At 38.2% G+C, this 27,984-nt stretch overlaps 1 protein-coding gene across 1 annotated transcript; it reads left to right on the forward strand.

Annotated features, from left to right (window-relative positions):
* On the forward strand, positions 1 to 27,983 carry CCDC169 (coiled-coil domain containing 169). The gene is made up of 8 exons (XM_036406192.1): positions 1 to 98; positions 6,088 to 6,170; positions 6,666 to 6,776; positions 6,873 to 6,913; positions 20,252 to 20,350; positions 20,551 to 20,604; positions 23,937 to 24,013; positions 27,343 to 27,983. Exons 1-8 carry the CDS (start codon positions 22 to 24, stop codon positions 27,443 to 27,445), a joined length of 645 nt encoding a protein of 214 aa, XP_036262085.1. The 5' UTR covers positions 1 to 21; the 3' UTR covers positions 27,446 to 27,983.
* Position 27,984: the final 1 nt, after the last annotated feature.

Below are 27,984 nucleotides of genomic sequence, written 5' to 3' on the forward strand. Positions count from 1 at the left end.
GCGCCGGCGGCAGCGGCGGCAATGGGGGAAGGCGGCGGCCGGCGGATGGCAGAGCCGGAGCGCTTGGCGCTGGAGTTGGGGCGGGAGAGGCGGAAGCAGTGAGTCCGGCGGGGGTCGCGGCGAGGCCGGGCACAGCGGCGAGGCCGGGCTCGGCGGCGGCTCCGGGAGCGGCGCCGCAGCACCGCCCGCGGGGCGCTCCCGCCGCCTCCCTGCGGCAAAATGGCGGCTGTCTCCGTGGCGAGGGGAGCGGGCTGGGCCCACAGTGTGCCCGGAGCCCCTCAGCGCGGCTCGGCTATGCGGGGAGTGCCGCTGGCTCTGCTGGGCGCCGGGAAGGGCTGGCCCGAGTGATGCGAGTGGCACGGGGAGCCCGAAGAAGCGGGATAAATCATGTCAGCCGAAAAGGAAGATAGGGCCGGCTGCCGTGGTTAACCTCAGCACGCAGCTCAGCACCACACAGCCGCTCGCTCCCTCTCCCCCCAGTGGGTGGGATGGGGGAGAGGAGGAAGGAACGGTGAAAGAGGGAAAATTGGCGAGTTGAGACAAGGCAGATTAATAACTAAAAAGTAACAACAACAACGAGGAAACAAACCCAAGAAAAGCAATTGATGCAAAAACCTCCAGGTGTTCACCACCAGTGGGACAATGCCTTTCCCGAGGCAAAGCAGCCCCAGCAAGTCCCAACACCTTAGTTTTTCTTTCTGAATGTGACATGATTTAGTATAGGCTATCGCTTTGGTCAGTAGGATCAGCTGTCCCAGCCATGTCTCCGCCCAACTCCTTGTGCACCTCCAGCCCTCTCACTCATGGGGTGAGGAGCAGAAAAGGCCTTGACCCGGTGTAAACAATGCTAGATGGTAACCAAAACATCACTGTGCTGTCAACACAGTTTTCATCACAAATCTGAAACAGTCCCATGTTACCTACTATGGAGAGAATTATATGTGTCCAAGACGAGCACAGTACACTGGGCTGGGAAGCCACTTGGGGGGAAAAACAGAGAAGACTTTTACATGGGTGCATGCCTCACTGGGGGAAGACAAATAAAATGGAGAATGAGGTGCCTTTATGGACACTTCTTTCTACAATGTTGAGTAAAAGTGGAAAGCTGGATTTCACTTGTCTCTAGGGTTGGTAAATATCTCTGAGACCTCTAAGTAAGGTACGGCATTTCTGCATGTAGTTTGCAGGGATGAGGATGTGTTTTAGCAGTCCCCTTGCTAAAGCAGCAGTTGTTTCAGCGCTGTGATAATTGTTGATTCTCATGCCTGGTGGGATTGTTTTTTTCCCCAGCTTGCTTAGGAAGCTACACATTTTTCCCTGTGTTGAACAATATGATTGCCTTTTGAGTGTTAATAAATGGAAACAGGAGATGTCAGAAGCTCCTGTGCTGCCTTAATTCAGACCCTTGATATTTACATTTACATACTGTTTTCAAGCATTCTATTCATACTGATTTTTTGCCTGAGCAATGTTTCTTTCAGTGTCTGAGCTGCAGACCTCTTCAAACTAGTCCTGCAGTTGTGGACTTTATAAAACATTCATTCATAAATGGAAGAGGAAAACCCAGGACTAACAGATTCAAAATGGCACAAAAAGTAGCTTGGACATGCTTGCACCAATGTGTAAGCAAATGACCTTTAATAAATCTCCTGACTTAGTAGTGCCTCAGGGTAGGTAGATCAGTTATCCTCTGCATGCACCAGTTCTTTTACCTGACACATGGCATTAATGATGATCAGGTAAAAAGTTGAGTTGTGGTGACTTACTTATGGATAAAAGCAAAATATATGTTCAATAAAAATCTTTATGGCGGTGGCAGTAAAAGATTTTCAGCTCCAAGTGAAACTATTTTCTTTGTGTGCGAATCGACAGTATTATTATTGTCTGTTTCCCAGGAGCTATTTATTCAGCTTAATTGCCAATGACCAGGCTTGTTAGACATCTCCATCTAAACCAGTGGCATGTGTAGTCAATGAATACAGAATAGCTTTTTGAAGGTGTGATTCATCTGACCTACTTTGCCTGGCTGTTCGAGCAGGAGATGACTCACACCCTAGGAGGTGCCAGTTTCTCTCCCTTGGGTAGAAAGCAAGCTGAGGATGAGTGGCTTGCAGATAGATGTCTGCATTCCTTCACTGCCATCTCACCCTTGTGTTCTTTTTACTGGCATATATGATTGTTGTGCCAATTAGGCAGTTTGCTAACAGCCCACCTACCGCTCTCATTTAGCAGTCATGAAGAAGAGATTTCTGCTTCACAGAGTAAATTGAATCATCCATGTCCATAAGGGCATGTTCCTAATGTACCTACTGATTCTCGATGATTGTGGATGTAGTACTATGAAATCTTTCAAATTTTTTTCTGACTGTAATGAAAGTCAGCTCAAATCTGACTCTGTGTTGTTGTGATCAAGATTCAGTGTACGTTTTGATTGAGAAATGTCATGGCAAATGTTTCTGGGGAGAGAGAGAGAGAGAGAGAAGGCATATAATACTGCAGTGCACTATTAGACAAAGAGGTTTTAAAGACATATATTCATGCATGTCAGCTACTTAGTAATGCTGATGGAATTGTATGTTACTTCAGCTTGTGAGATTTCATTTCCTGTGGCTTTCCTTGCCAGGAAAGCTGCAGCATTTTCCCAGCACACTGCTGACTGCAAGTGTCAGGAGTCCAGAGCTTTCAATACTGTGCAGGCTCTTCCATGTGGTGCCCCTGCACTGTGCAATATTGTTTCTGCTCTGTTCCTAGATTCTGAAGGCATCTGTGCATTTTATCTTCTACAGGGCTCAGTAAAGATCTGCCATGTTATAGCTGATGCCCTAAGCTGATGACTTGCCCTGAACTTCTCCTGACTTTTCTCCTGAGTTTTTCTCTTCACTATAGAAAATCGCTTCAGGCAGCCTTTTGCCTGATGTGTGTTCCAGATATCCAGACCTGGGTAGCAAAACGTGCAGGAAAATGGTTTTCATCCTAAATGGCTGCCATTGTCAAGTAAAGTAACACCTTAAGCCTTAAAAAAGAAATTTAGCTTTTTTTTTCTCTCTTTTATAGTTTCAATCAGCACCTTCTTAACTGAACTGCATATTTTTTTCTCATTTTCTTCACAAGAGCTTTTTTGTTATGCTTAGTATGCAAGGATGTGGTTAGGTTCTCATGATAACTTAAATGTAAGGTTTCAGGATTTACAGGCTTTCTTCTGTGATGACTGTAAATTGTCCATTGACATGGAGAAGATTAATAGGTCTTGAATAAACGATTTATGTCTATGTGGGGTTGCAGGTAAAAAGTGCAATGCAGTCCCTCTAAGCAAAGACCAAGTCTCTGGGCAGGTAGCCAGCTATACACAGCTGCATTAAATTTACACTAACAGATACATGGCATGACCTTCACTTCCTATCACAATTAGAAATAACTCCAAAAATGCAAAATTAACATTAAACCCCAGCAATACTTACCAAGCCTCTCAAAGTGATTTATTTCTACATCCCTTCTCTATCTGGGCAGGGATTGCATTTTACTGAATATACACTACCTAAAATAGAGTGGTTTCACCCTGGATGCATTCTGGGTGCTACTGGACTATTAAATGTTGTTAACAATTATATTTTTTTAAAAAACTGGTTTCTGTTCCCACATGGAAAAAAGACTTTCTGTCAGTGTAGCAATTACAGCGTGACACCTGATAATTTACCATTTTCATACATATATTCATCAGAACAAAATATAATTGGAATTTGGCTTCTAGTTTTGTTAATGGTGCAGAAAGAATAATAAAATCTAATGAAAGAAATGTTTTATCTAGTCTTGGAATGGTAACAGAAATTGAAAACTGGAAACACTAGATTTAAAGAGTTTATTCTTCCTGTGTTTTCCCTCTGCATCTGAGCACTTAGATAAGATTTCTTTGAAAATGAAAACAATTTCATTTTGATACGGCTCAGGTCTGGTTACAGCTTTGACTGTTTCTAATTTTCAGTGTTATTTCCTTTTAAAAACTCCAATTTTAGCACTCACTGTCATCATAATTTCCTCTTCTCCAAGCTCTGAGAAGTTGATAGAAATCTGCTTTGCAGAAACCTTATCTATTTGTGTTGAAATGATAGCAGCAATGTAGTAAGATTTTGTCTTTCTTCTTCCCAGCCATCTGCCTCTTTTATTTGGAGTGGGAGAAAACAGGCAGCAGCAATCAGATTTCCTTTGGTTTTCCTACATCTAAAGCTTTTTGAGTCATGCTTCAAGGCTATCTTTGACTGGGTTTCACCCTATCCTTTTTGTCTCTAGCAAGTTACCAGTTATTTTTTTGCCAATGCGCCCCCTGTCTTAGTTTAATGTTGGTAAAGACAAAAAGAGCAATGGAGCAAGGAGGGTTTGGAAGCCCCACCTCCTCCCTGCCATTCAGGATATCTGTCTTACTGTTCTCCAGTGTGTCTCTTTCACTGAAAACAAACTTGGCTTACCTGGAATTACTCTTCTTTATATTTCTTTGCGATTTCAGCTCTTCAGCCCTCCTTATTCCAAGCTTACCTTTTCAACTCCCTGTGAGCAGTTGGTTTGCTTCTGCAGCTTGCAGTTGAAATCTGTTGTTTCAAGCTATGAAAAGAAGTGATTGTGTGCACTAGGAGTGCAAAACCAACTGAATGTGAGCACAAGGAGTGCAAGAGGTGATGCAGTTTCTCAGTAATCAATCTCTGTCATCAGAGATTTGATTTCTCAGAGGTTATATTATTATTTCTTGAAGAGTGTTTCTCGTGGACATGTTCAGAAAATGAATATCCGTGTTGACAATGGAAGCTCTCCTGTAAACACCCCCTCCACCCCCAAATATTACAGCCTAATAATTTTCTCACTTGCATGTTTTAATGAGCTAGGCTTCAATGTTTCAAAGACACCAGTCATCATATTGGCATTGTAAAGCATTTCCCAAAGGGCTTTCTTTGTAGAGTTTGTGTTCTCAGTTCTTTTGGAATATCTTAATTTGGGCACTGAAAAATTGAGGTACCCAAGAACCATTGACTGTTTTTTTTGAAATGTTGGCCTTTCAAACTTAGCTTTAAAGGACAAAACTACAGACTGCCTCTGCATTTCTGTGCATTGTGTTTTTTGCTTGCACCTATCTTGGTGGGGTCTGACTTCCTGAGACCTCACAGGCAGGAGCCTTTCTCCATAGACATCTCCTCAGAGAACCAGGCTGTTAGCATGAATATGGTCAATAAATTATCAGTAATGTGCTCTTGATTTGATCAAGATCATAGGGTTCATTGTAAGACACTGAACTACCATCTGGCCACTTTGAAGGATGCAAGTCACCCAGCACCTTGTCTGAAGCATGCCAGGTGGGTTGTGCTCTTGTCAAAGTCCCCTGCTACCTTCTCATTCTGATTATACCTTCCAAGGCAGAAGGAGCCTGGTTTTCATCATACCTTTCAGCTTTCTGGCTGACCAGTATACAGGATAGGCAAAAATATATTTTCCTTAAAAATGGTGGCTTGAAGGTCCTGTATTTTTTTTAAACACTCATCTTACTTTAATTACTCACTTTCTTTTCTGATAGTCATAAAACATCATTTGTTTTGATTGAATTTAATATGGGTGCAATTTAGGAAATTACTATTAATCATTGAGCAGTAAGTCAAAATGAAGAACTAATTCAGAATTTCAAATAGTACATCTCTCAGGCATATTCTTGTTTTAAAAAACATACTCATTGGGCATCTTCTTTTAGATGAAAATCTAGAGTCAGCGTCCCCTCTACATTTTTTTTTAATTCTGATGCATGGCTAGAAAATTATTTTATTTTAGGAAATGTCAATCTTGGGTTTTTGTGGAAGTAGTTTTATTTGCAAAGTAGAAATGCTTCATTGTTTTAAAGACACTGCAATAACCACTGTAGTAACCATTTTTCAATACATTTAAGAATGGACAAGATAAAGTAACTACATAGAAATGACCAATAGATTTGAATCTTCTGAATCAATCTTCTGAAAATATATTTGATCTGATTTTTTCTGATTTCAATAATAGGACTAGTACAAGAGCCGTTTATTGGCTTGTGTAGCAATTTATTGACTTCTTTTAATACCACAGGCAGATGCTTGAAAGCTCAATATTTGAACTGAGAAACACTGTAACAGAACTAGAAAAAAGTCTTAACAGTACTGAAAATGAAGGTAAGTGAATTACAACAGTCTTTCTAATTGATTGGGAAACACAGATAAAGAATTATTATAGGAAGGATCTACAGGGTCTCAGATTTTATTTAGAAATTTAAATTTTTGCTTTTCAAACATGACTATTATAACTGTGGTGCTTCAGATGTGAAATTAAGAAATACTATGTGTGGCCATGCTAGCTTTTTTTTGTTAATTATTAATGAAACTATGAATAATATAAATTCACAGAGTTGGTTAATATTCTGACCACAGTAAGCCTAAATTCCCTTGATTTATATTTTCAAAATATAAACCAAGGGAATTAAAAATATAAAATTTCCCTTGATTTATATTTTCAAGCTCTTTTATATGCAAAGATGCTTATTATGAGGATTACTAAGTGAAGACTTTCTCAGTCTCCAGTTAGTTAAAAGGAACAGATTTAAAAATGCTTTTGCTTAAAATGACATGAACTAATCTGGAAATATAATAATTCTGTATTTGTTCTTTAAGATAATGAATGGAAAACCAGATATGAGACACAAGTAGAATGGAACAAGCAGCTGGAAAGGCAAATTAATGTTCTTCGAGATAAGGTGGAGCTTATTCGTGGAAATCCAGCAGGTAGAAAGGGATATTCGTAACTTTTTCAGTAAAATTAGTGATAATTAGAGATGTTGAAATTATATCAACAGGTCACAATTTTCTGCTTATTTGTAGATAAACTGTCCCTTGTTCGCACCTTTGATAAAATGCCTGTGGTAAGTACTGTGACATTTAGTTGGCTTAACAACAAATCACAGTCTAGTTGGAAAACTCATATAGTCTTTGTTTTTCATGACAAAAAATAGCAGCAGTCTGGTCTAGAAGAAAAAAACAATCAGTTCTGCTTATGTTTTTATTGTTTCATATATGCAATTGCTTATAAAATATTGAGTAAAATCCTTATGTAGGAAGTATATAAAACCTGATGTTGGGAAGAGTTATGTAGTGAAATTTATTCCTGAGTGAAGGTTTTATAGTTGAATCTGCAGTACAGCTTGTGAGATGGAATAGCTGGACTAGATCTATGAATAAATGGGAAAACATTAAACCTCATGGAATCATTTAGTCTTTGACCACTCTCACAGTAAAAGGTGTCTTTAGTTGTGACCAAATAGAGTTCCAGCTGTTTCAGTCTTGTTCTATCACTGGGCACTGTTGAGAAGAGCCTGGTTGTTTCTTCTTCATTCCTTCCCATCACAAATTTATACACATTGATAAGAACCTCTGGGCCTTCTTGTCCCCAGGCTGAACAGTTGCAGATCTCTCAGCCTTCCCTCATCTGTCAGGTGCTCTGGTCTCTTAATCATCTTCATAGCCCTGTGTTGGACTTGCTCCAAGAAGTCCATATCATTCTTGTACTGAAGAGTCAAGAACTGGACCCAGCACTGCCACTAAATCTCACGAGTGCTAAGGATAAGGGTTGGAATACCTCCCTTGACCTGCTGGCAGCATCTTCCTAATGCAGCCAGGCAGCCACAGGCCACCCTTGCAGCAAGAGTGCATTGATTACTTGGGGTCGCCTTGCTCACCAGGACCCCAAAGACATCGTCTCCCAGGCTGCTTCCCAGCCAGTCTGCTCCAGCATATACTGGTGCCTTATTTCTCCCCCAGGGGCAGGACTGCATTTAAACTCCACATGATTCCTCTCTGCCTGTTTCTGCAGCTTCTTGAGGCTCCTCTGCATGGAAACACAATCTTCTGTTGTATCAGTCAATAATCCCTGTTTTGTATTAACTGTGATAACCTAAGTGAGTATTTGGAGTAACATTTTGCGTCACAGAAGTTCTCATTTTACAGTAAATTTTTGCATCACTGAAGGAAGTATCTGTTTTCATTTTTTAAATTTTATTCCTTAATGCACTCATACTTCATGTCCTTTATTTCAACACAGCATAAAATATTTTTCCTGCAATCTTGAGGAGAAAATGCCAAGGAAAAAAACCCAGCAAATGTTATGGCGATTTTGTCTTCTAAGGTAGTAAATGAAGTAAAAAAGTAATTGTAGATTCAGAACTGCTTTTCCCTTAGCCTGTCATCTGCTGAAATATTTGATAACTTTTCTGCTCCTTACCCACTTTTAGAAGTAGGGAAGGTAGATAAAGATGTGATAATGCCTTGTAATACATTGTGATAATGAACATTATGAAGCAGGAGTGTTGTGATTTTTATTCCTGTTGCCTATACTTAAAGAAGTGTTACCATCAGACTTTTTTGGTACTTCAGAATCTGAAGATTGTTGGAAGTTTAGTGAGCCTAGAGGAAGCTGCGTGCTCTGTTAGTGGGAAGGATAATTATCTGCTGTAAACAGGATGTGAATAATTAACTGCTTTTTCTGATCTGATCCAAGGCTTTCAAACAGTCAGCATTTTTGCCAGTTTTAGTGTTGTCCTAAGGACCATGGTGCTTTGTAGGTCGGCAAGATTTTTTTTTTCTTTAGCAGCCAATTAAAAAGAGAACAGAATCTTCCCCATCCCACTTTCCTGTTTCACTAAGTTCATCTGATAATACAGCTGGGATTATGTTCAAAGAAAAGTCTCGAAGACAGAACACTGATCTAGAAAATTTACAGCAGTCTGCTTTGGATGATATTATTCCTGTCAGCCTGTAAAGCACAGACTGGCGTGCATAGCTACAGTATCACAAGTATTTATTTCCCTCCAATTGCCAGTACTCTCCTAACCAATCAAATTACACCTTGCCAGGCACTCCAGGAGGCATTACCCGAGGGATAATCCCCTTTCCCACCAACCCAGTACATTTCTAATCCCTGCTATGCACTGCATTGCCTGCTCACCAATGAGCCACGGTTCTCAGAGGTTTGATTACTGTTTCCATAAAGGGAAGAATGCCAGCCCAACTGAAAGGTTCATCCTGCCAGAAGGAGTCTAGAAAAGCTTGAGTCCTAGGCTCAGTGAAGCCTGGGAAAGTCTGGAGCCCATGTGCTAGACCACGCAGTTTCAAATCCTTACTTAATTCTTCCACCTTAGAGTTAATAAATCCTCCTGTTTGCTAATCAGAAAGGGAAGTGCTTTAAGGATTTAATGAAATGTTTAATTTCTTTCTTGTTTTGATTTTGGGAGATGGAAAGAACAGAAAAATAGTAAGGTATTATGTGGGCTTTGCTGTTTTTTGTTTTGGTTTTAGGTTTTTTTTTTGTAACTGAAGCTATTAGAAAAGTGTTTATTTACCGATACTCTTGGAGAATGAAGAGCTGCTTTGCTTTTTATATATATAATTTTGGATGATAAAACATTGGTAAAAATACACAGATAATTTTTTGTGGTGTTCAAGCATTTAGGTTTGTTAAAGTTCTTTTGGGGTTTTGAGGGTTGTTCAGTAGATTAGGGAAGAATATTTAGCTTCTTCACAGATGAGAATAAAGAGCAGATGTGAGTGGTAGAAAAACAAAGAGTTTTCAGCCAGTCATAAATATACATTTGCTCAAAGTGAAAATGCTGAGAGTGGGTATATAAAGCATGGCACGTGTGTCTGTAAAATCAAAAGTACACTGTGATAGTCAGCTTTCAACTTGCAGTTGCATATGAATAGGAAATATATTCCTATATGAAAATATTCTTCCTAAGTGTATTACATAGGAAAGATTTCTTCACTGAAAGGCTTGTCAAGCACTGGAACAGGTTGCCCAGGGAAATGGTTGAGTCACCATCCCTGCAGGCATTTAAAAGACAAGTATTGTGATGCTTGGCAACATGGATTAGTGGTAGACTTGGCACTAATGGGTTCATGGTTGGACTTGAAGTTGATTCTCTGATTATGTGAAGCTCTATGGAAAGATTGAAAAGGGGTTCTTTCAGCAAGGTGATACAATTCCTACAACGTGGCAATTGTAGACAGTAGATTTTCAGTAGATTTTGTTTTGAGCAACATATTTAGAAAATTAAATATTATTTTCAAGTACTTATAACCTGTCTTCCCAAGAAATTTAAAATTATAACAAGCATTACTAGAAGGACCTCTAACAATTCTTAATTTATTAAACAATTTCAGCTGTATTTAATAGAGGAGTTATCTCAAAGTTGCTAAAGAGATTTAGCTCACTCAAGCTAGTTATTTAAGATCCCACTATAGTGAATAGAGGGAGAAAAACATGCCTATAGAGTAATTCATCCTCTTTAGATATAGGTAGAGTAAAATATTTTCTTAATATCAAGCACTTCAGGCAAAATAAAAAAAAAAGATATCAGTCATCAGGGACCTGGCAGTCAGCAAGCTATAAAAACCTGAATGAAAGAGAAGAATACAAATGCAAATTCTGGAGTGATGAACAAGGAAGCACAGAGGATTTTCTGTGTTGAAAAATTGCAGTAATTGTTGCAGATGGTTTGCACTATTTTTGCTTTAGAATTAGAATTGAACTGAAGGATAATTTCTTTCTATTAAAAACACCCCTACACCATTTATATATACAGTTATTATTCTGAAGTCTTTATACTGATATGAGATAATCCTTTTTTTTTTTATTTTTGATTCAGAAAAATTATGTAGATGTCATGTAGCAATAAATGCAGAACCAATACCTTGAACACAGAAATTCTTACTGCCAGGGTCTAGAAAATATTTTTTTTTGTGTACTGAGGGCAGATTAAAAAGAAAAGTGACAAGCACAAAGGAGTTCCAACAGTGAAAACTGTTTAGTCAGTAATTTCCTTTATGTTCCAATGAAAAATACAAATGTCATATAGTACTTCAGAAATAATTACAGAAGGAATACATTCTCTCTAAAGTATAACAAGATGTGAATTTTACTTACATCTTTTAAACATGCTGCTTTCATTTGTTTGCATTTTTTCATAAAATGAGTTTTGGTAAAATACATGTTCTCTGCTAAGCATAATTTCCCATATAAGCAGAAAGGAAACTATTCCTTTCTCTCTCACCATTTGTGCAGGAACGAATCCCTAGATAGCAGCTTTAGTATGCAAATACTGAAAAGCACACTGCGAAATCAGTTCACAAGAGCACACTCCTGATAGCATTGCCTTAGCAACGCTCTAGTTAAGATTAGCCCAGGAACCAGGGCTTCTGGGATAAATCACCATTTTTTCTGAATGTCCAGCACCACAGAGGAGAAAATTCTGACATTAAGGGCCAGATACTTGCTATGCAAAGCTGCCTTTCTATAAGGACAGTGACCACAGAGCTGATAGCCGTACACAAGCACCTCAGAGTTTTTTGCTGTCAGTTTTAAACTATAAGCAGAATGTGTGGCAGTGTCACTCTGGAGACATATGTGATTGCAATATGACAGGAAGGGAACCTTGGGTTTCTGAAAACATGCAGTGAAGACTTTGTATTTCAGTAGGTGTTGATAACTGCCTATAGGGAACATCAGCACTTATAATGTCATAGGAAATGTTGACAATTCTTCTAGCAAGTGACTCTTAAATGAACCTTGTTGCTCTTCCTGGGTTAAGCCATGAGTAGCTCTATGGAAAGAAGAAATCTAGTATCCTAGCTTTTCATGAAACTTGGAAGTATTTTGGAGAAAGTTCTGTCTCTGGTCTGACTGCCCTAAGCTGTTATCCTGCCTCCTCACAGACTTCCCCTTCCTACTCCTTTCATTTGACCTTCAAATAAATACTTCAAATACCTCCAAGAGACCTTTTTTCTTTTCCTTGTCAAGTTGGCATTAATTGTTCCTCTTGGTGGCTTTGCTCAAACCAGGAGATTGTTTTACTCAAATCACTTTGTGGTGTGCCCAGAGGCAGAATATACTTTGTGTTTCAAAGAAAACAATCAGAGAAAAATCTTGGAGTCAAGTGACATTCTATTTGTCCTCAAGAATTCCTCAGTTCCTTGTTCTATCAATCTGAACCACAGCGCTGGAGGTCTCCGTTTTAAATTCCCCTGCCCAAGTCAGCGCGTAACCCCTGTGAACATTGTGCAGAGACCACTGAAATAAGGATTTAGGGAGTGAGCATCCCACCCCTGTGCACTAGTACAGCACACTGAAGCAATTCCACTCTGGGTCTGGTTTGGAATCTAAGGATGGTGCTGACCACAAGGGGGCACTTGGCATTTAGGCAAGTGCAGGGAGCCTTTCCCCGCCTGTGCTGACGCTTTAGGAGGATCCAAGTGTATGTTGCATGGAGAAATACGCTAGGCTAAATAATTTTGAGGTATAATTTTTTTATGCGATGTATGACTCGTGAACTTATTGATACCAATCTAAAATCCATTTCCATTTCAGTAAAACTAAAGATGTATTATTTGGTTTTGCTACTAGTGAGTTTGAAATGATATGTTAAAGGCTTCTTGTGTTGCTTTTTTTAAGGAAAACTGACAGATATATTGCTTTTTTTCTAAATCATGGAGAAAAAATAAAGATCAAGCAAATTGCCATAAGGATCATTAGTCTGCCTGAGCAGGGCTCTGATGAAAACAAGTTTGAGCTGCTTGATGATGCCATGGATTTTTCACCTTGTCTGTTGTGAAATGATTGTTAGAAATTGTTACCTCTGTTGCCACTGAGAGCAGGGCAAGGAAAAATCCAGAATGAGAGCAACTTTTGTGGGTGGCCTTAAAATTCACTTGCATTATCTTTCCATATAATTTCATTTTCTTGCAATATTAAGCCAAATGTGTAACTTCAGTCAAGTGAAAAGAAAATGGTGGGAAAAAAGAAACTGGAGAATTGGTGTTCCCTTTGTAAAACTCTGGACTTGGTCATTGCTGGACACAAGATTAATGTGTCTTTGCTCTGAGAGTGAACCATGCTAAGCACCACAAAATTTTGTTCTATAAAGGAAGTATTCATTTAAAATCTCAGTGTGTCTTTTAGCTTTTTACCAGCTTGCTCAGAGTGGTTTGACATAGATGATATATTGAAAACTAAGGATCTTAAATTCAGGTTAAATACCTTGGCAGCTTATGTCTTCTTTTCAGGCATACAATGTCCCACTATTCAAAGCTTAGTAGAAGAACCTTAAATAAATCTATCTTTAAAAAAAGATCAGGATTCAGTTAAACTACTTCTAAAAAGCTTTTCCAGAACTTACCATACTGGTTCATCGTGGAGTTTTGTGGACAATTTTTCATTCTGGGGGAAATCTGCATAGTTCAGAAGCTCCTTCTGGTTCTCTTGAGCTATCACTGGTCTTTTCTTTGTTTGCAGTCTTTTTTATGATGTAACAACTCTGCTACAAGTCGGTGTTACTGTATGCTTTAAGTTCTGTTTTCTATGAACTTTTGTGTAGTTTTACAGTATGAAGTACTAAGCTGATTATACAACCATGATCATAGAGAATTGAATCTGTTTTGGTGAGGTTTCTTTCTGCATGCTTCCCACAGAATTCAGGAAAGGCAAATCCAGCTCTTAATGATTTGGCTGAGTTGATATGCTGTTGTTTCTCACTTCTTGATTTGTGTTGATGTACAGCAGCTAAAACCTGCAGATAAACAAGGACTCTGCTAGTTCCCCAATAACTGCCTTGAAAGTAGGAGTGGGAGATAACTTACAATCAGTCCTGGCTAAAGTAGACCTCTAGAACCTCTATGAAGTTTTGTCCTTTAAAGTTTCTTAGTGTCTGGTTGTGAAATTGCATTCTATAGTGTTTGGGGACTTGGAGAGGTCTTTTAGTTGAGTAGGAACATCTGTGTCATGAGATTTCCACAAGAACTTCAGTGCTGCCATACTGAGCTCTGTGTCATCAATTAGGTTCATGGATGCAGGAATAGAAGTTCTCAGGCTGGGTTAGCTGAGTAAATTTAATAGGTATTAGCTGTGAGAAACGCAGCTAGATTGGGATTCAAACAGATTGCATATTAGAGATGGAAAACCAATAGGAAGTTGGTAAGAAAAATCCAAGAAGTGTGCCTGAAATCCTGCCTTTGCTTCAGAAATAGACATGACCTTTCAGCCCTTTTCCCTTTTTCCATCTACTTCCATGCAAATATTTGTATTTCTGACTCATTGACAGCCTGGCTTCAAAAACTGTGTCAGCACTAGTTAAGTATGTTGGTGGCAAGGGTATTCTCAGGCTCTGAGATATGAGAATTCAAGTCTTGGGGAAGCAGAGGACTAAAATGTAACTCAACTACTTTATTTCTGGGTTGAATTTTAGGCTGTTAGATAGAAGAGGCTTTCTTCCCCAGGTAATATGAGTAGAACATCCTTGCCAGGTTGTACCCTGTTAGAGGGATGACGACTGGAAAGCTTTGTATTGATACTCCATGAAGGCTTTCAGCAGCAAACCAGGCAGCTTGATTCAGCTTGGTCAAATGGGCAGTCACAACAGCAACAGCTCAGATGCCTCCCTGTTATTTGACAAAAGCAGATGTGAAGAATGTAAGACATTGCATAGACTGCTTTATTAGCACTAAGATGTTAAATTCTGCCTGAAGTGCAATTCCAACTCCAGTCCTACTTTGATTTTGGGCTTCACTTCTCAGTCTGTAAATTTTGAATATTTTATAGCTTTCTTATTTCACAAGGGATTTGTAATCGTGGGTTTATTACAATTTATGAGGTAGGTTTATTACAATTTATGAGGTAACTGTGTTCTTAGTCACATTATCAACCTATTTCCGTCTGCTTGCTCATCAAAAGCAGTGTAGTGCACAGTTTGTTTGCTTGCATTTGGATAACATCCTTCCTTGCTCCAGAGCTGAATGAATGCCCAGGCATCTGCAGTGGACCAGCTGCATTGGCAGCAAAAAATAGACAGTGCTTCTGAAAGGACTAATGAAAAAAGATCTAAAAGTAGTTTACTTTGTAAGTGAAAGAACTCAAAGAAATTAGATGAGTACCATCACTGAGGAGATACCAAATTGCTCTGTTGTAAGTAACAGCTGCAACACCAAGTCTTGTTGTCTTATATAACAATGATAGACAATCTAGTAAAGAAATAAATAGTGTGTTGTGGAATTACATGGAACAAATCTGGAGAGCAGCATGAACTTTTGTATTTACTGTATTTGAGCTTACTGTGGTGATACAAAATATGTAGTAGGTGGTACAAAAGATTTTGTACAAAATATTCTGTCATGTGGTTATAATCTTTAATGTGCACTAAGGTCAAGAAGGAAAAAAAAATTCGTTTCGTAGTTCAACAGTACTGAGATCTTCTCTGTCTTGTTTAATTCTGTAGAGACACTGATGTTTGAAATGAAATAGCACATGACCCTAGTGGAATTAAGCCAAATCTTCTCTTTAATCTGCAGCTTACTTTTTCTCCTTGAATTGGCCAACATTGCCTGAATTGACTGTAGGACCCTTCTGTATTTGGACAAAGATTTTATCTGCATCCAAGACACTTCTGCTTTAATTAGGAAAAAAACCTGCAACTACTCCTCAGTTCTTTTCATGTCTCCAGTATGCCTGTTGTAACAGATTAAAGTTAATAATGGTTGAATCAGGGGCAAAATACTCCTCAAAGATACAACTCTTCTGTATCTCTTTTTTTTCTTTTGAACAATGGGAGGGGTTATTCTCTCTTGCAATGTTTTAAAAGTACTGTGCCTTTCGCCATAATCCTGCAAAATCTTGATTGTAATAGAAATTCTCCCTAGGGAAATCTTCAGGAAACCCAGAATTTTTAAAATGAAAAATAAAATTTGGAACCAAGAAGTAACATGTTATGCAGAAAATTATGCGAAAGAATAAAAGTTGCAATAATCTGCAGATGCTAGAAAAGACTGGAGACTTAAAACAGGCAGATGTAATTTTTTTACCAGCAGCAAGCATTCATAAACTCTCTGAGAAATAAACCATATATTGATACTGGCCTTCTGGATCTGAGACTAGCATGATAAAAAGGGAAAAAATTAAAAATTCCCATGGAAAAAAGAACGGAAAAATATTTGGAGAATTGTTATCTTGTTTCAGTGTTTACCAGGAAAATCTGGTAAACAAAGGCCTGGCAAAGCATTAAGATCATGAGAAGAAATAAATTATTATTAAGGGATTGGTCAATTAATCAGTATAGAAAGGAAAGGATTCATCTATTTTGACTAAGGAGGTGCTTGTGTTAGAAATAGAAAAAAAAAAATTCCAAACCAGATACTTATTTTACACAGGGGACCTGAGCAAACAAATGGAAGAACCTCACTGTCCAGGAATGTAATAGCATTGATATCAAAACCATGAAGGGATAACAAGTATTAAAGGTACACACTTGCCAGGAAAGAACAAAACAGAGATAGATGTGGTATGTAGCAGATGTGAGAGACTTTGACAATAATGTTGTTGATTCTTTCTTCGTCAGCTATTGGGATGAATTAATCTTGAGAATGGGTTGGAAAACAAAGTTTAGTCACAATAGTACTTGGAAATAATATTGAAATGTACATTGAACAATATGAATCTCTTAAATATTTTCTTTTATGGTAATAAAAAAAATACTTTGCTTTTCCATATGTAGCTGTCTACCTCTTCACTAGGTCTTTTAATTCCTACTGTAGTCAGTTAAGGTCTTATTAATATAGTCAACTAAGTAAAGAGATTTGTATCTAGATTTATTTAGTTGGCATCTTCAGTGGAATAATTGTGTAAGCAAAGAGTTTTGAAGATGTTTCAGTGCACAGTAGCCCATTACTGCTCCAGGAGGATGTGTCTTGTGTAACCCATGTGTCATATCAGCCACACATGAATGTCTTGGACTCTCTAGAGCAATTCAAATGGAACTGAGCTGAGCTCTTTAGCTGCTTAGCTGAGTGAATCACTGCACATCATTGATTGTCTTCACTCTGACTCTTAGTAGGAGTTCAGTTCACATTTGCACACTCAAATGTAGATACCCTTACCTCAGACTCAATCCATACAGTCAAATATATATATATAAATATAATCATTCGATGGATGAATTTGAATGTAATATTATTAGACTACTGACAGAAATTGTATTGTATGCTAGACTTGTAAATAAAGACTAAAAAGAAGTGCTAATAATGATGAGACACAAAACTCAATGGATAATTAACACATTTTATCAGAAAATAATAGATAAAAGAGACGCAATGCTATTTATATTTTTAAGATCTACCAGAACATTGCAGAAAAGCCAGTCAAAAAACTTGTCAGATTAAGTGCTCATGAATTCATTCACTTTAAACTAAACATGTACATATTGCCTAAGTTTTAAGTAAAGGCAGAAACAATAAAATGCAGGAAAGGAAAAAATAGGTAATGTTAGCAAGTGCTTGGAAGAAGAAATGACAATAACCAAATCCTAAGGAAAACTCAAAGAGCTGTATATGATTGAAATGAGGCAAATGGGTAATCCATATCTCAGGATTCTGAAAGAACTGGCTTGTCACATCACTGATATGATAGCAAGTGGTTCTAATAAACGTGAACATTGTGTGCACTGGAGAAAAGCACATTTTTCTGTTTAAAGAGAGGAGTAGTTGTTGTAAAATGAAATTGAAATATGGATTTATTAAAAGGGGCTCATGGTGGGAAAACCTGTTGACATTCTGTGATAAAACAATATATTTGTTGTCACAATAAATACAGTAATCTTGTTCACTGTGACCTCTGATAAAGATATCATGTCGCATGGGAAGTGACTGATTAATTTGGAGAAAATGAAAATGAATAGATTTGTTAGAGGAGTAGAGCTGGCAAATGGAACATGATAGCAGTGATTAGTGAAGGAGTCTGCTGGGAGAGTACAAGCAGAGGTCTTCCAGGACCAGGTTTAAGATGAACCTTAATATTTAATGCATGACCTTGATACAGATAGTAGAATTAGATTGTGATATCTCTCTCCTGAAACCAATTATATAATATAATTGGGATCTGGATGTGGTTTAGAAAAAGAAAGACAGTGAAGACTAGATTATTAAAAATGTGAGTAAAATTTAATAGTGTAAGCCAAAGGATTTAGAAAAGAGTAAAGAAATTATGTTATGAATTGAGAACTGATACAGCTGCAGAGGAGCATCTAGGTATTCTAGCTGATGCCTTGTTGACTGTGAGCCATTATTGTGCAGCTGTGCAAAAGGAAAATGCTATCCTAAAATTTATATAGGTAAAGAAGCATCACTGATTGTTCAAGGCAATGAGATGGCTTTTGGAGTACTGCATAATGTAGGCCAGTTCTGTTCTCTAGCCATAAGAAGGTTGAGCGCCAGCCTGGTGTACAAAGGGATTACTAGGATGAAAGGACAGCCTAGTGTGTGAAAGATAATTTCTACAAATTCAGCTTAATCATCCTCATAAAATGAATGTGGAAAAAAGATGCTCGTGTCTTCAGTATATACACGCTGGGGAGAAACAGCAGGGAGAAAGAAGAACAATTATTTAAAACACATATAAGTACAAGAACAAACACGTGTAAACCAACCTTGAATAATAATAGAATAATGGAATGGTTTTGGTTGGAAGGGACCTTAAAGACCTATTAATTCCAACCCCCATGCCATGGACAGGGACACCTTACACCAGATTGTCTTCCTCAGAGTCCCATCCAACCCTGAAGACCTCCAGAGATGGGGCATACACAACTTCTCTGGGCAACCTGTACCTGTGCCTCACCACCCTCACAGTAAAAAATGTCATCCTAATAGCTAATCTAAACCTGTTCTCTTGCAGTTTAAAGCCATTATCCCTTGTCCTGTCACTACGTACCTTTGTAAAAAGTCCCTCTCTGGCTCTCTTGTAGGCCCTCTTCAGGTACTGGAAGGTGCTGTAAGGTCTCCCCAGAGCCTTCTCTTGTCCAGACTGAACAACCCCAAATATCTCAGCCTGTCTTCATAGGAGAGGTGCTCCAGCCCTGTGATTTTTGTGGTCCTTCTTTGGTCCTTCTCTGCTGCAACAAGTCCAGATCCTTATCTTGGGAACCCCAGAGTTGGATGGAGTACTCCAGGTGGGGTCTCAAGAGAGCAGAGCAGAGGAGGGAAATCACTTCCCTCAGCCTGTTCACCACTTGTGATACAGCCCAGGAAACTGTTGGCTTTCTGGACTGCAAGCCACATTGCCAGATCATGCCAAGATCTACCAACATCCCAAGTCCTCCTTCTAAAGACTGCTCTCAAGCCATTCTCTGGAAAGGATGCATTCTCCCTAGACATTCTATTATCACTAACATACCTATAGAAGCTTTACTTGTTGCCCTTGACATCCCTGGCTGTGTTTAATTCTGTCAGGGCTGTAGCTTTCCTAAACTGATCCCTGACTGTTCAAACAATCCCTGTATTCCTCCCAGACTACCAGTCTACGTTTCTAGGCTTCCTCAAAGCTCTCTAGGCTTTCTCTAGGCTTCCTCTAGGCTTCCTTTGTGTGTTTGAATTTGTTCAGGAGCTACTTGTTTATCCACACAGGCCTCCTGGTATGTTTGCCCAAATTCCTCTTTATTGTAATACAGTGTTCCTGAATTTGGAGGACAAAACTCATATAATTATGTCTCTACTGGATGGAATGGATCAAATTATGAGTGGGATTCTGAAAAGCAATTCTCTGTATTAGTAGTAGAAGAGAACCTGCTTGGGTCCTCCCAAGTGTGGGTGTGTGTTTTAATTCTATTACAAAACAAGCAAAGATTTGGCCAGTGCCAGTAACCAAAAATGGACTCTACTGATGTTACTCATTCCTATTGTAGACAATGTAGATGGCTGCACACCCCACAAAGTATTGCTTTCTAGCCAAATTGGTATGACTTACCTTTGATGTCCCATGTGGTTCTTCAACCAGCTCAGCAGCTCTCTCAGAAAGCAGTTTGAAAATGGATGTCCTGGTAAGATGTGAAAACTTCTTCTTACTAAAAAAGAGCCATCAGAGGGAATTTTGCTTAGAGCAAAGGAGCAATTCTGACTGGTTACCACAAGGTGAATTTGCTTAAGATGCCAAGGAGCAGCAGCATGGAATATGTTCCTATGTCATTTTAACACAGTGGAAATGTGTAATGCATAGCTGGTAGCTGGAGCATGTGGTTAATTGCTTTTGCCTCTGCAGTGTGCCAGCTAGAACCATGAAAACAAAATATGCACAGGAACCAAAGAGAATGACAAACATAATGCTTGAAGAATAAGGACTATGGTGATGTCATCTTTATAGAGAATGGAAATAGATGTTTTATTTACCATAATCACAGGGTTCCTTAAAGGAGGTTCTTAAACAGCTAGAAGAAGAGAAGAAAATTCTCCAGAACCAGCTAAAGGACTATGAACTTAGACTGGAACAAGAAGCAAAGGTTTGTAATCACTCTATCCCTCTAGACTGTAAAAGCTGCTATGTTGTGTGGCAAACAGATTGTGTGTGGAACACACAATAGAACAGTTCCAAAAAAATGTGTCACTAAAAAAAGGCTCTGCTGTATATCTGAATCTTCTGTATGATTCAGATTTTAAAATTTGTTCTTAATGATGAGCCTATATCTCATTTTAACTGTAGGCTTACCACAAAGTTAATGATGAGCGGCGCTTGTACCTCTCAGAGATCTTACAGGTAAGAAACGTGTGACTCAGTAACTTTAGTGCTTTCTTAATATAAAAACAGTATCTGTAATGCCATTAGATCGGCGTGTTTTATTACTTCATTTGTGTACCAAATACCTTACAAAAGCTGATTTTCAAAAAATTTAAGAGCCATAAATTGAAAGATCATACAGTTTATTTATTTTAAATACTTTTTTTGCTTTTGTATCGATTGGAGTTTCAGTGTTCCCTAGCATAGTAAAGTGCCCATAATTGAGAAAACTGAAGCAATTTTCTGATGCTTGGCCATCCATTAGTCACAAGACTGCTGTGCAGTTGAACAGAACAGAAGCAAATTGTCAGCAGTAGTGACAGCCACCTTAAGTAGTAATTCCTCCTTTTCATCTGTCTCCTTTTTTCTTTTAAAGATAAACTATCCAACCAGTTCAGAATTAAATACAGCATATATTTCCGTTAACTTTATAAAGCAGGGATAAAACACCTTGCTTTGGTGAAATCACAGGTTAAATTTTATTGATGCAAATTATGTAATACATGAAATTTAATACTACAAACTGGAGAAACCTGTAAAGAAATCTGTAAAGATTTATAGTACTTATTATTCTAGGAAAGCTCTAAATTCCTAAATAATGTAAAAGTAATAGCTTAGTGTGATATTCAAGAATTGCTGCCACTGAGTCCCTTTCATAGCTAACTGGGGTAAAAGCCTGTAATTAGCATGTGTTTGCACAGTAGGCAACTGATTCCCTTACATGGTTCATTGCTACTTTGGGAAATCTAAAAGAATTGCTTAAATGAACTTTCCAGCATGAAACCAAGAAAAAGCCTGGGAAATGCTCATGATAACAGTTAATATTTTTACATTAGCCATAAAACTGAGAACTTCTGGAGGAAGAAAGGAAATAAAAGCAGATTTTATTACTGAACATGCTAGCAAGAGAAGTGCCTATGTTCAGCTCCCTATAAAAACACTTAAATATGCGTGAGACACCATTTGAAGTGAGGTATATGCATTGGCATGTGGCTTAGTGAGGCACTGGGATCTAGAATTTTGCCATCAACACTCAAGGTAGTTAGTACATTATATTTTCAGCCGTTAACTATTTACTCTCATGATTTCAGTATCATATGAGGCAAAATAGTCATCCTCAGATTAATATTCCTATCTTTAGTTCTCTAAACATCAAATAGCCATTCTAAAGTAGTTGTAGAGGAATCCTCTGTAATCCATGAAGAAAGAATCATGTGCAAAGTATCACATCTGTTTTAGGTCAAGATGAAATTCATTTCCCTGGGGACTTTTCTGTCCATCCTCCTGAGCTCTAAGCAGAGTGTGAGTAGTTTAGATTAAACATTGCTGATCTGAGCAGGGCAATCACCCCCACATCCCAGATGCTGTGTGCAGTTTTGAGTACCTCAATCTAAGAAGGGTATCCAACTACGTGAGTGTGTCCCAGGGAGGGTTAGCAGTGTGGTCTGGCCTCAAGGGCAAGATTCATGAGAAGCAGCTGAGGTCACTTGGTTGGTTCAGCTGGGATGAGAGAAGGCGGCGGGGTGACCACATTGCTGAGCAGTGACCTCACCCCACACTACACCTTCCTCCAGGGGGGCAGAGGAGGGGAAGGTGCTGATCTCCTCTCCATGGTGACCAATGATAGCACATGAGGAAAGGGAATGAAGCTGCATCAGGGGAAGTGCAGATTGAACATAAGGAAAAGGGTCTTCATTGAAAGGGTGGTCAATCACTGCATCACAGTCCCCAGGGAATTGGTCATAGCACTAAGATTTCAAGGAGCAACTGGATGACATTCTTTAATTTTAGGTAGTCCTGTGAGGAGCAGGAAGCTGGAATTGATGATCTTTATGAGTCCCTTCCAACTTGGGATTCCAACTATGATTCTGTGGTTTACTGTTGATTTCAAAAGGATCAGTGGTTTATGTGTTCCCTTCAGGTATTTTTCTGCCATGACTTTGATTTAACTTTTATATTATTTTAAAATCTGTATATGTTAAAATCTGTATGTGTCAAAATCTGCCTTCTCTTATAACAGTCCACTTTAACAATAGAGGCAGAAGTAGATGTACATTCAGTACAGACTCTTCCAACTGTACTAAAATATCAATATTCTAGAGTAATATTGCACAGTAATATTGGCTGCTGTTGAGTTAGAAGGATTTACCCATAGGCTAACAATTTCCTTACCTTGCACAGTAAATATACCACAAGGTATTTCTGTCCTGTGACAACAGTGTATCCTAGTGACACTCTCTTATTGACAGTGAATAGATAGAGTGTTCTTCTAAGCCTTTGTTTTATCTCATTATGTTTGTAATTTTTTTTATAGCTGACAGTAAGAAAAAAAAAATCATAGAATAGAAGTTTTTTACTGGTAGGTATTAAAAAATACCAGGTGGTGAAAAGCCAGCAGGTTTTTCCTGCTTTGTTTTGGATTCCTCCTGAAGCCTGCGGCAGAAGCAGAAGACAAAGATGTTTCTGAGAAGCCATTTATTTATTCATTATTTATTTACCTTTTTATTACTGAGTGCATTTCTGCCTTTTTTTTAAAATTTATTTACAGAATATATTTATCTTCTGAGTGCTTTTGATGTTTGTCTTATCTGGCCCATAAGGATGCAGTCAGTTTTAAATGATAGTTTTAAAAGAAATAAAAAAATACACAATCTTGAAAGCTCATGCTAGAGGCAATGGTTTCTGGTGTATTCTTGTTTGCTTTTTTTGTTTTGTTTTTAGTCTGGCAAAGCATTGGTTTAGGATTTGGAGTCCACAGATGTCAAAGGCACTCTCTGCTGGTGTTCAGAAATTGGTTTGAGAGCAAAGCAAAGAAGAGCTATAGTGGTTCTTTATGAAGGCCATTCTTTCAGGCCAGATTTTTGCCACAAACTGTTGCAAGCAGAGTGGCATCTGACTTTTGACTGGGATTTCTTTTCAGAAAAGGCCCAAGATTATAGATAGCTACAGCTGGAAAGCTGCTTGTACAGCAATGGCTAATTTTACTTGGGATAGGCCTGGAGTAAACTGTACCAGCAAAAACAGTGCTATGGATAATAATCATATATACAGGCACTCTGTATTCATATAAATTACAAAAACAGTGAAGGCAACCTTGGCATTGCTGTTCCCTCGTGTGTCACAGAATCACATCTGCTCAGATATGATAATATGATAAATTAAACTAGCCATTGTCTTTAATACTGGAGTTCCTCAATTACAAAAATTTCTTGCCTTCAATAAAGTAAATCCGTGCAAATCCCATTTACGTCTGTAACTGTGATTGGGGTTAGGATTTAACTTGTATTGTAAAAATTTGGCTATTATTGCAGACCTCAGCTAAACCGAAAATTTTTGAAAGGAAAAAAACAGATGCTCTGACTGGCAAGGGAGAAAAACAGATACTGAGGTAAATTTCCTTTATATTCCTGTTTACTGGTTGATTATTTGTTGCTAAGTACTGTTTTGAACAATGCAACTTTCTGTTCATGTTAAATATATGTGGCATAAGCCCACTGACAAAGTATTATTCAACATATTTTTTCATATTGCTTTTTATCAATTTTATTTATCGCAAATGTTGAAAATAGATATATTTAAATCATTGTTAAGAGACTTCTGTTTAGTTATATGGTTTAGAAATACAAATTTGAAAAAGTCCACCTGCTCTGAGATACATAGAAATAAAATTAATTTCTGATTGCAATACTTGTGGGTAAGCTTGATATTTGAGGAGATATATTTTTTAACTGAATTGAATATGTTAAGAATATAAAGTGTGAAGAATATACGGAGCATATATGAAAAAATTGTTGGACCCAGTCACCTGCCTCCAGTGGCCATAAACAGATTCTTACAAAAGTGTGGAAGCAAGCAGATATAATACTTAATTTTGAAACTCTCCCAAATAATTTATATTTGGAAACTTCCTAAGATAGTATGGTTTCTATGTATTTAGTGTCTCACAGTGAATACTCTTCCACAAACCCACTTACCTATATTATTAAAATGAGCATACACAATATATATTGGAATATATATTGGAATAATCTAAAAATGTAATGAGTAAATTATAAACATGATATTGTGTTGACCTATTTGCTTACCAGCCTTTTCCTTTCATTCTGTATAAGCACAGAATCACAGGATTTCATAAACTGGAATAGTGGATCTTCATGTTCCTGGAGAGTATATTAGTAGAATATGAATTTATGCAGTACAATATGAATTCAGTTCTATAACTGAAGTTTCTCAATACATAAAAAGCACTGTGTGGGTTTGAAGTGCCCCATATGCCACTGTATCACTTTTGACCTCAGTGATATTTAACATGGTTCCTATGGAGAAGGTCAGAAAGCTAGAACCAGGAGGATTCACTGCCTCTGCAGTAAGATTAAATATCATCAGCCAGATACGGAGGTTTGCTGAGGGTTAGCACTGATCTGTGATCATGGTGGGGTTTTTTACAATCTATTTTAGCAGACCATTACTTACCCTACTGTTATATTACAGTGTGTTTTTGTAATTTTCTTTATATCAAACAAAAGAAAATAAAGTGTAAAAGAAAATAAAGTGTCCTCTACCTGCTGGTCTCAGAAGATGTGTGGTATAACAAAATATTCTGTTTCAATCCATTTTCCCTAAGAGGACTTTCTTTTACTTTTCAATGTTCTTTAAACACATGAAGATAATTTTTCATCCTTTAAATTGTCCTTAGAATATAAGAGCCTAGTTTTCAGATTGACTGTTATAGCCAGTGACTTAGAACTTTCAGGACAAACTTCAATGTTTGCTGGCAACATGAATGTAAGAGTGGGGATTTGGCATAGTTTGTGTTTTAAGAAAATACTAGAATATAAGTATGCACCTCATGAACATCACAAGGTGACTATAGCCATTGTTATATTATTCCTTTTTAATTATGTTTTGGTTTATAGCCTGGGGGTTGTTTGTTCAAGCTGACATTAATGAGAAATAATTTCATTAAAATAAGAGAAGATGTGCATGTTCTTGAGAGTAATTTGAACATTTTCTGTCTAGAGTTCTTATCTCACCTTTGTTGCCCTTTTACGAAATACCTGCATTGGAATTCAAACCATACTAAGAAACTGCCTAATGATTGTTTTAACTATAGGAACAGGTACAGAAAGCCCAACCTGTGTATTAGACGAACACTGAAAACATATTTGTGTAGTAGTTGTGAACACGAATGTCGATTCTTTGCTTTTTTTTCCTAAGGTTGGGATTAAATGTGTGAGATGGTATAGAGATCAGTGCCTGTCAGCACAGAAAATCGAAAATTCTCAGGATCCAGAGTTCCAGCAACTAAGTGTTGATGCATTCAGTTCCTTGCCATCCAAAACAGAAGCAAGTTCAGCAGAGGTCCTTTTTGAGGTTATTACAGGACAAGAAGATAGGCTAGCTGACAGCTGGGAAGAGCAGGGATGTCTTGATGGCTCATATCTCTGATGCAATTTGAGCAGCCAATTTATTGTCATTCTGACCCCTGCTGTTACACTGAGATTTATGCTGGGGCTTATTAGCTGAATTTCAACACTGCACTGCTACAATTACCTGGCTTCTAAGTCTGTGAGTCTAGCTGGTTTTGAGTGGAAGAGGTTTTGCTGCCTGCAGAATTCCACACAGGCATTTTCTGCTACGTTCAGCTGTAAAGTGATCTACAGTTTGATCAATTGATTTTGAGCAATCAACTGATTTGAATTTGAATAATTGATTATCAAGCACACTGGGGCCTTGGATTGTGATCTTCCAACTCTGAGTAGAAGTACCTCTGTATCTGTATGGGCACATTTCTCCTCCAAGACCAAGACTGCTTGCAAGAGCTGGAACAAAACGTGTTCAATCCCAAGAAGACTAGTGAGCTCTAGGTTTGACTTTGTTCCCTCTTTCCCCACAAGTCTGAAACTTGCACAGATACCATCACTTCTATCACATATCTGGGTATCATGACAAATATAACAGTGTGATGTTGTGATATATTTTCCTTCAAAATGTCTTTGCTTGAGAAAGACACTGAAGCTCTGTATATTGTTGTTAGTATGTAAAGTACTGACTTTCCTCTGCAGTAATGAACAGGAAGAGAAGCAAAGGGACATTGTGTAGGAGCAGAAATGCAGGCTTCTTATTCAGGAGAATGACCATTCTAGACTGAGAAAGCATCATTCTTTCCCTGGAGATTTCTTTACATTCCCACAGATTTCTTAGAAGATCAAGATGAAGCTCTAGCTGGTTTTATGTAGATGGTGTATGTATCTGTGATGAGTACCACTTCAAAAGTCTGCTGGCAGCATCCCCTGCAGGCATTTCTGGTGATCATGGGTTCAAGAGCCTGGCTTTCCAGAGTGGAATACCTGCAGAGAACTGTAACTGCATCTACAGGAAGTGTTTTCCCCTTTTCTGGTGGGAATTCTTTAACTGATGAAAATGTCTCTGTAGCCAGTTATCACTCTCCTAGTGCCAATATTTAGTATTCTGTTCATGTTCTCCAAATGACATCACTTAGGTAACAGGAATCATGAGATGAAGATTGCATTTGCAGAATAATTAGATTCTCTGCTAACCTGCGAACCTAGAAATATACTTGTTTTTTCCTTTCTCAGGTTTATTAATTCACAGTAGTAATCAGATATGCAAATATAGAAAGCATGCACATTTTTAGCTGTTAAAACATACAGGCAATGTGACATTTGCTGACTAACTTCACCCATTTTATTTCAGAGGAAGACAGAGTGTTCCAGGAAACCCGAAGATGGTTAATCCTCAAAAACGATCAATTAAAAAGACTGTAGGAGTGAACCAGCTTCCACAGCTAAAGCACTGATTTAATATTAATGCCAAGAACTTCCAGTCACTTTTTAAAAAATTTAATTTGGCTGAAAGTTTCTAAATTGAAAATGAACTTATTTGTGGCCTATTGCAATGCCAGACCCCAATGTCTTCTTGGCTGCCCTCGTCTAAGTGTTCCTCTGCCTAATGGAATTGCTCTTCTAGTTGCCTCTTTGCACTGGTCACTTCTGACCCTTTCCATTCTGCTTCACATCAGTGATTCTGAGGATGTTGGAAAACTTGGAGAATATTTAATGTCTTATACACCGTGTAGATCCTTGAACTATGCAGCCATGGAAAACAAACAAGCCTCTAGCATTTTTGACCTCTCAATCCAAGACGAGATAACCTGGAGTGTTGTCTAAATATAACTTTTTTTAAAAGCTGGCTTGCCACAGATCCCATGTTGACTACCACTTTCTGTCTGCATGGTTTAGAAGCACAGCACCATTTCCAGCTACTTTAGGCACTAGGAATGGATAGAAATGACAGAAAAATTGGGCACTTTTTAGTAAGTAATCTTCAGAGCCTATC

This window comes from Molothrus ater, chromosome 2, assembly GCF_012460135.2.
Source record: "Molothrus ater isolate BHLD 08-10-18 breed brown headed cowbird chromosome 2, BPBGC_Mater_1.1, whole genome shotgun sequence".
Classification (NCBI taxonomy): domain Eukaryota; kingdom Metazoa; phylum Chordata; class Aves; order Passeriformes; family Icteridae; genus Molothrus; species Molothrus ater.

Coding starts and splice junctions, on each gene's coding strand:
- CCDC169 (XM_036406192.1), top strand. CDS start 22: ATGGGGGAAGGCGGCGGCCGGCGGATGGCAGAGCCGGAGCGCTTGGCG. Junction 6,171..6,665: donor TAACAGTACTGAAAATGAAG/GTAAGTGAATTA, acceptor TTGTTCTTTAAG/ATAATGAATGGAAAACCAGA. Junction 6,914..20,251: donor CCTTTGATAAAATGCCTGTG/GTAAGTACTGTG, acceptor CCATAATCACAG/GGTTCCTTAAAGGAGGTTCT.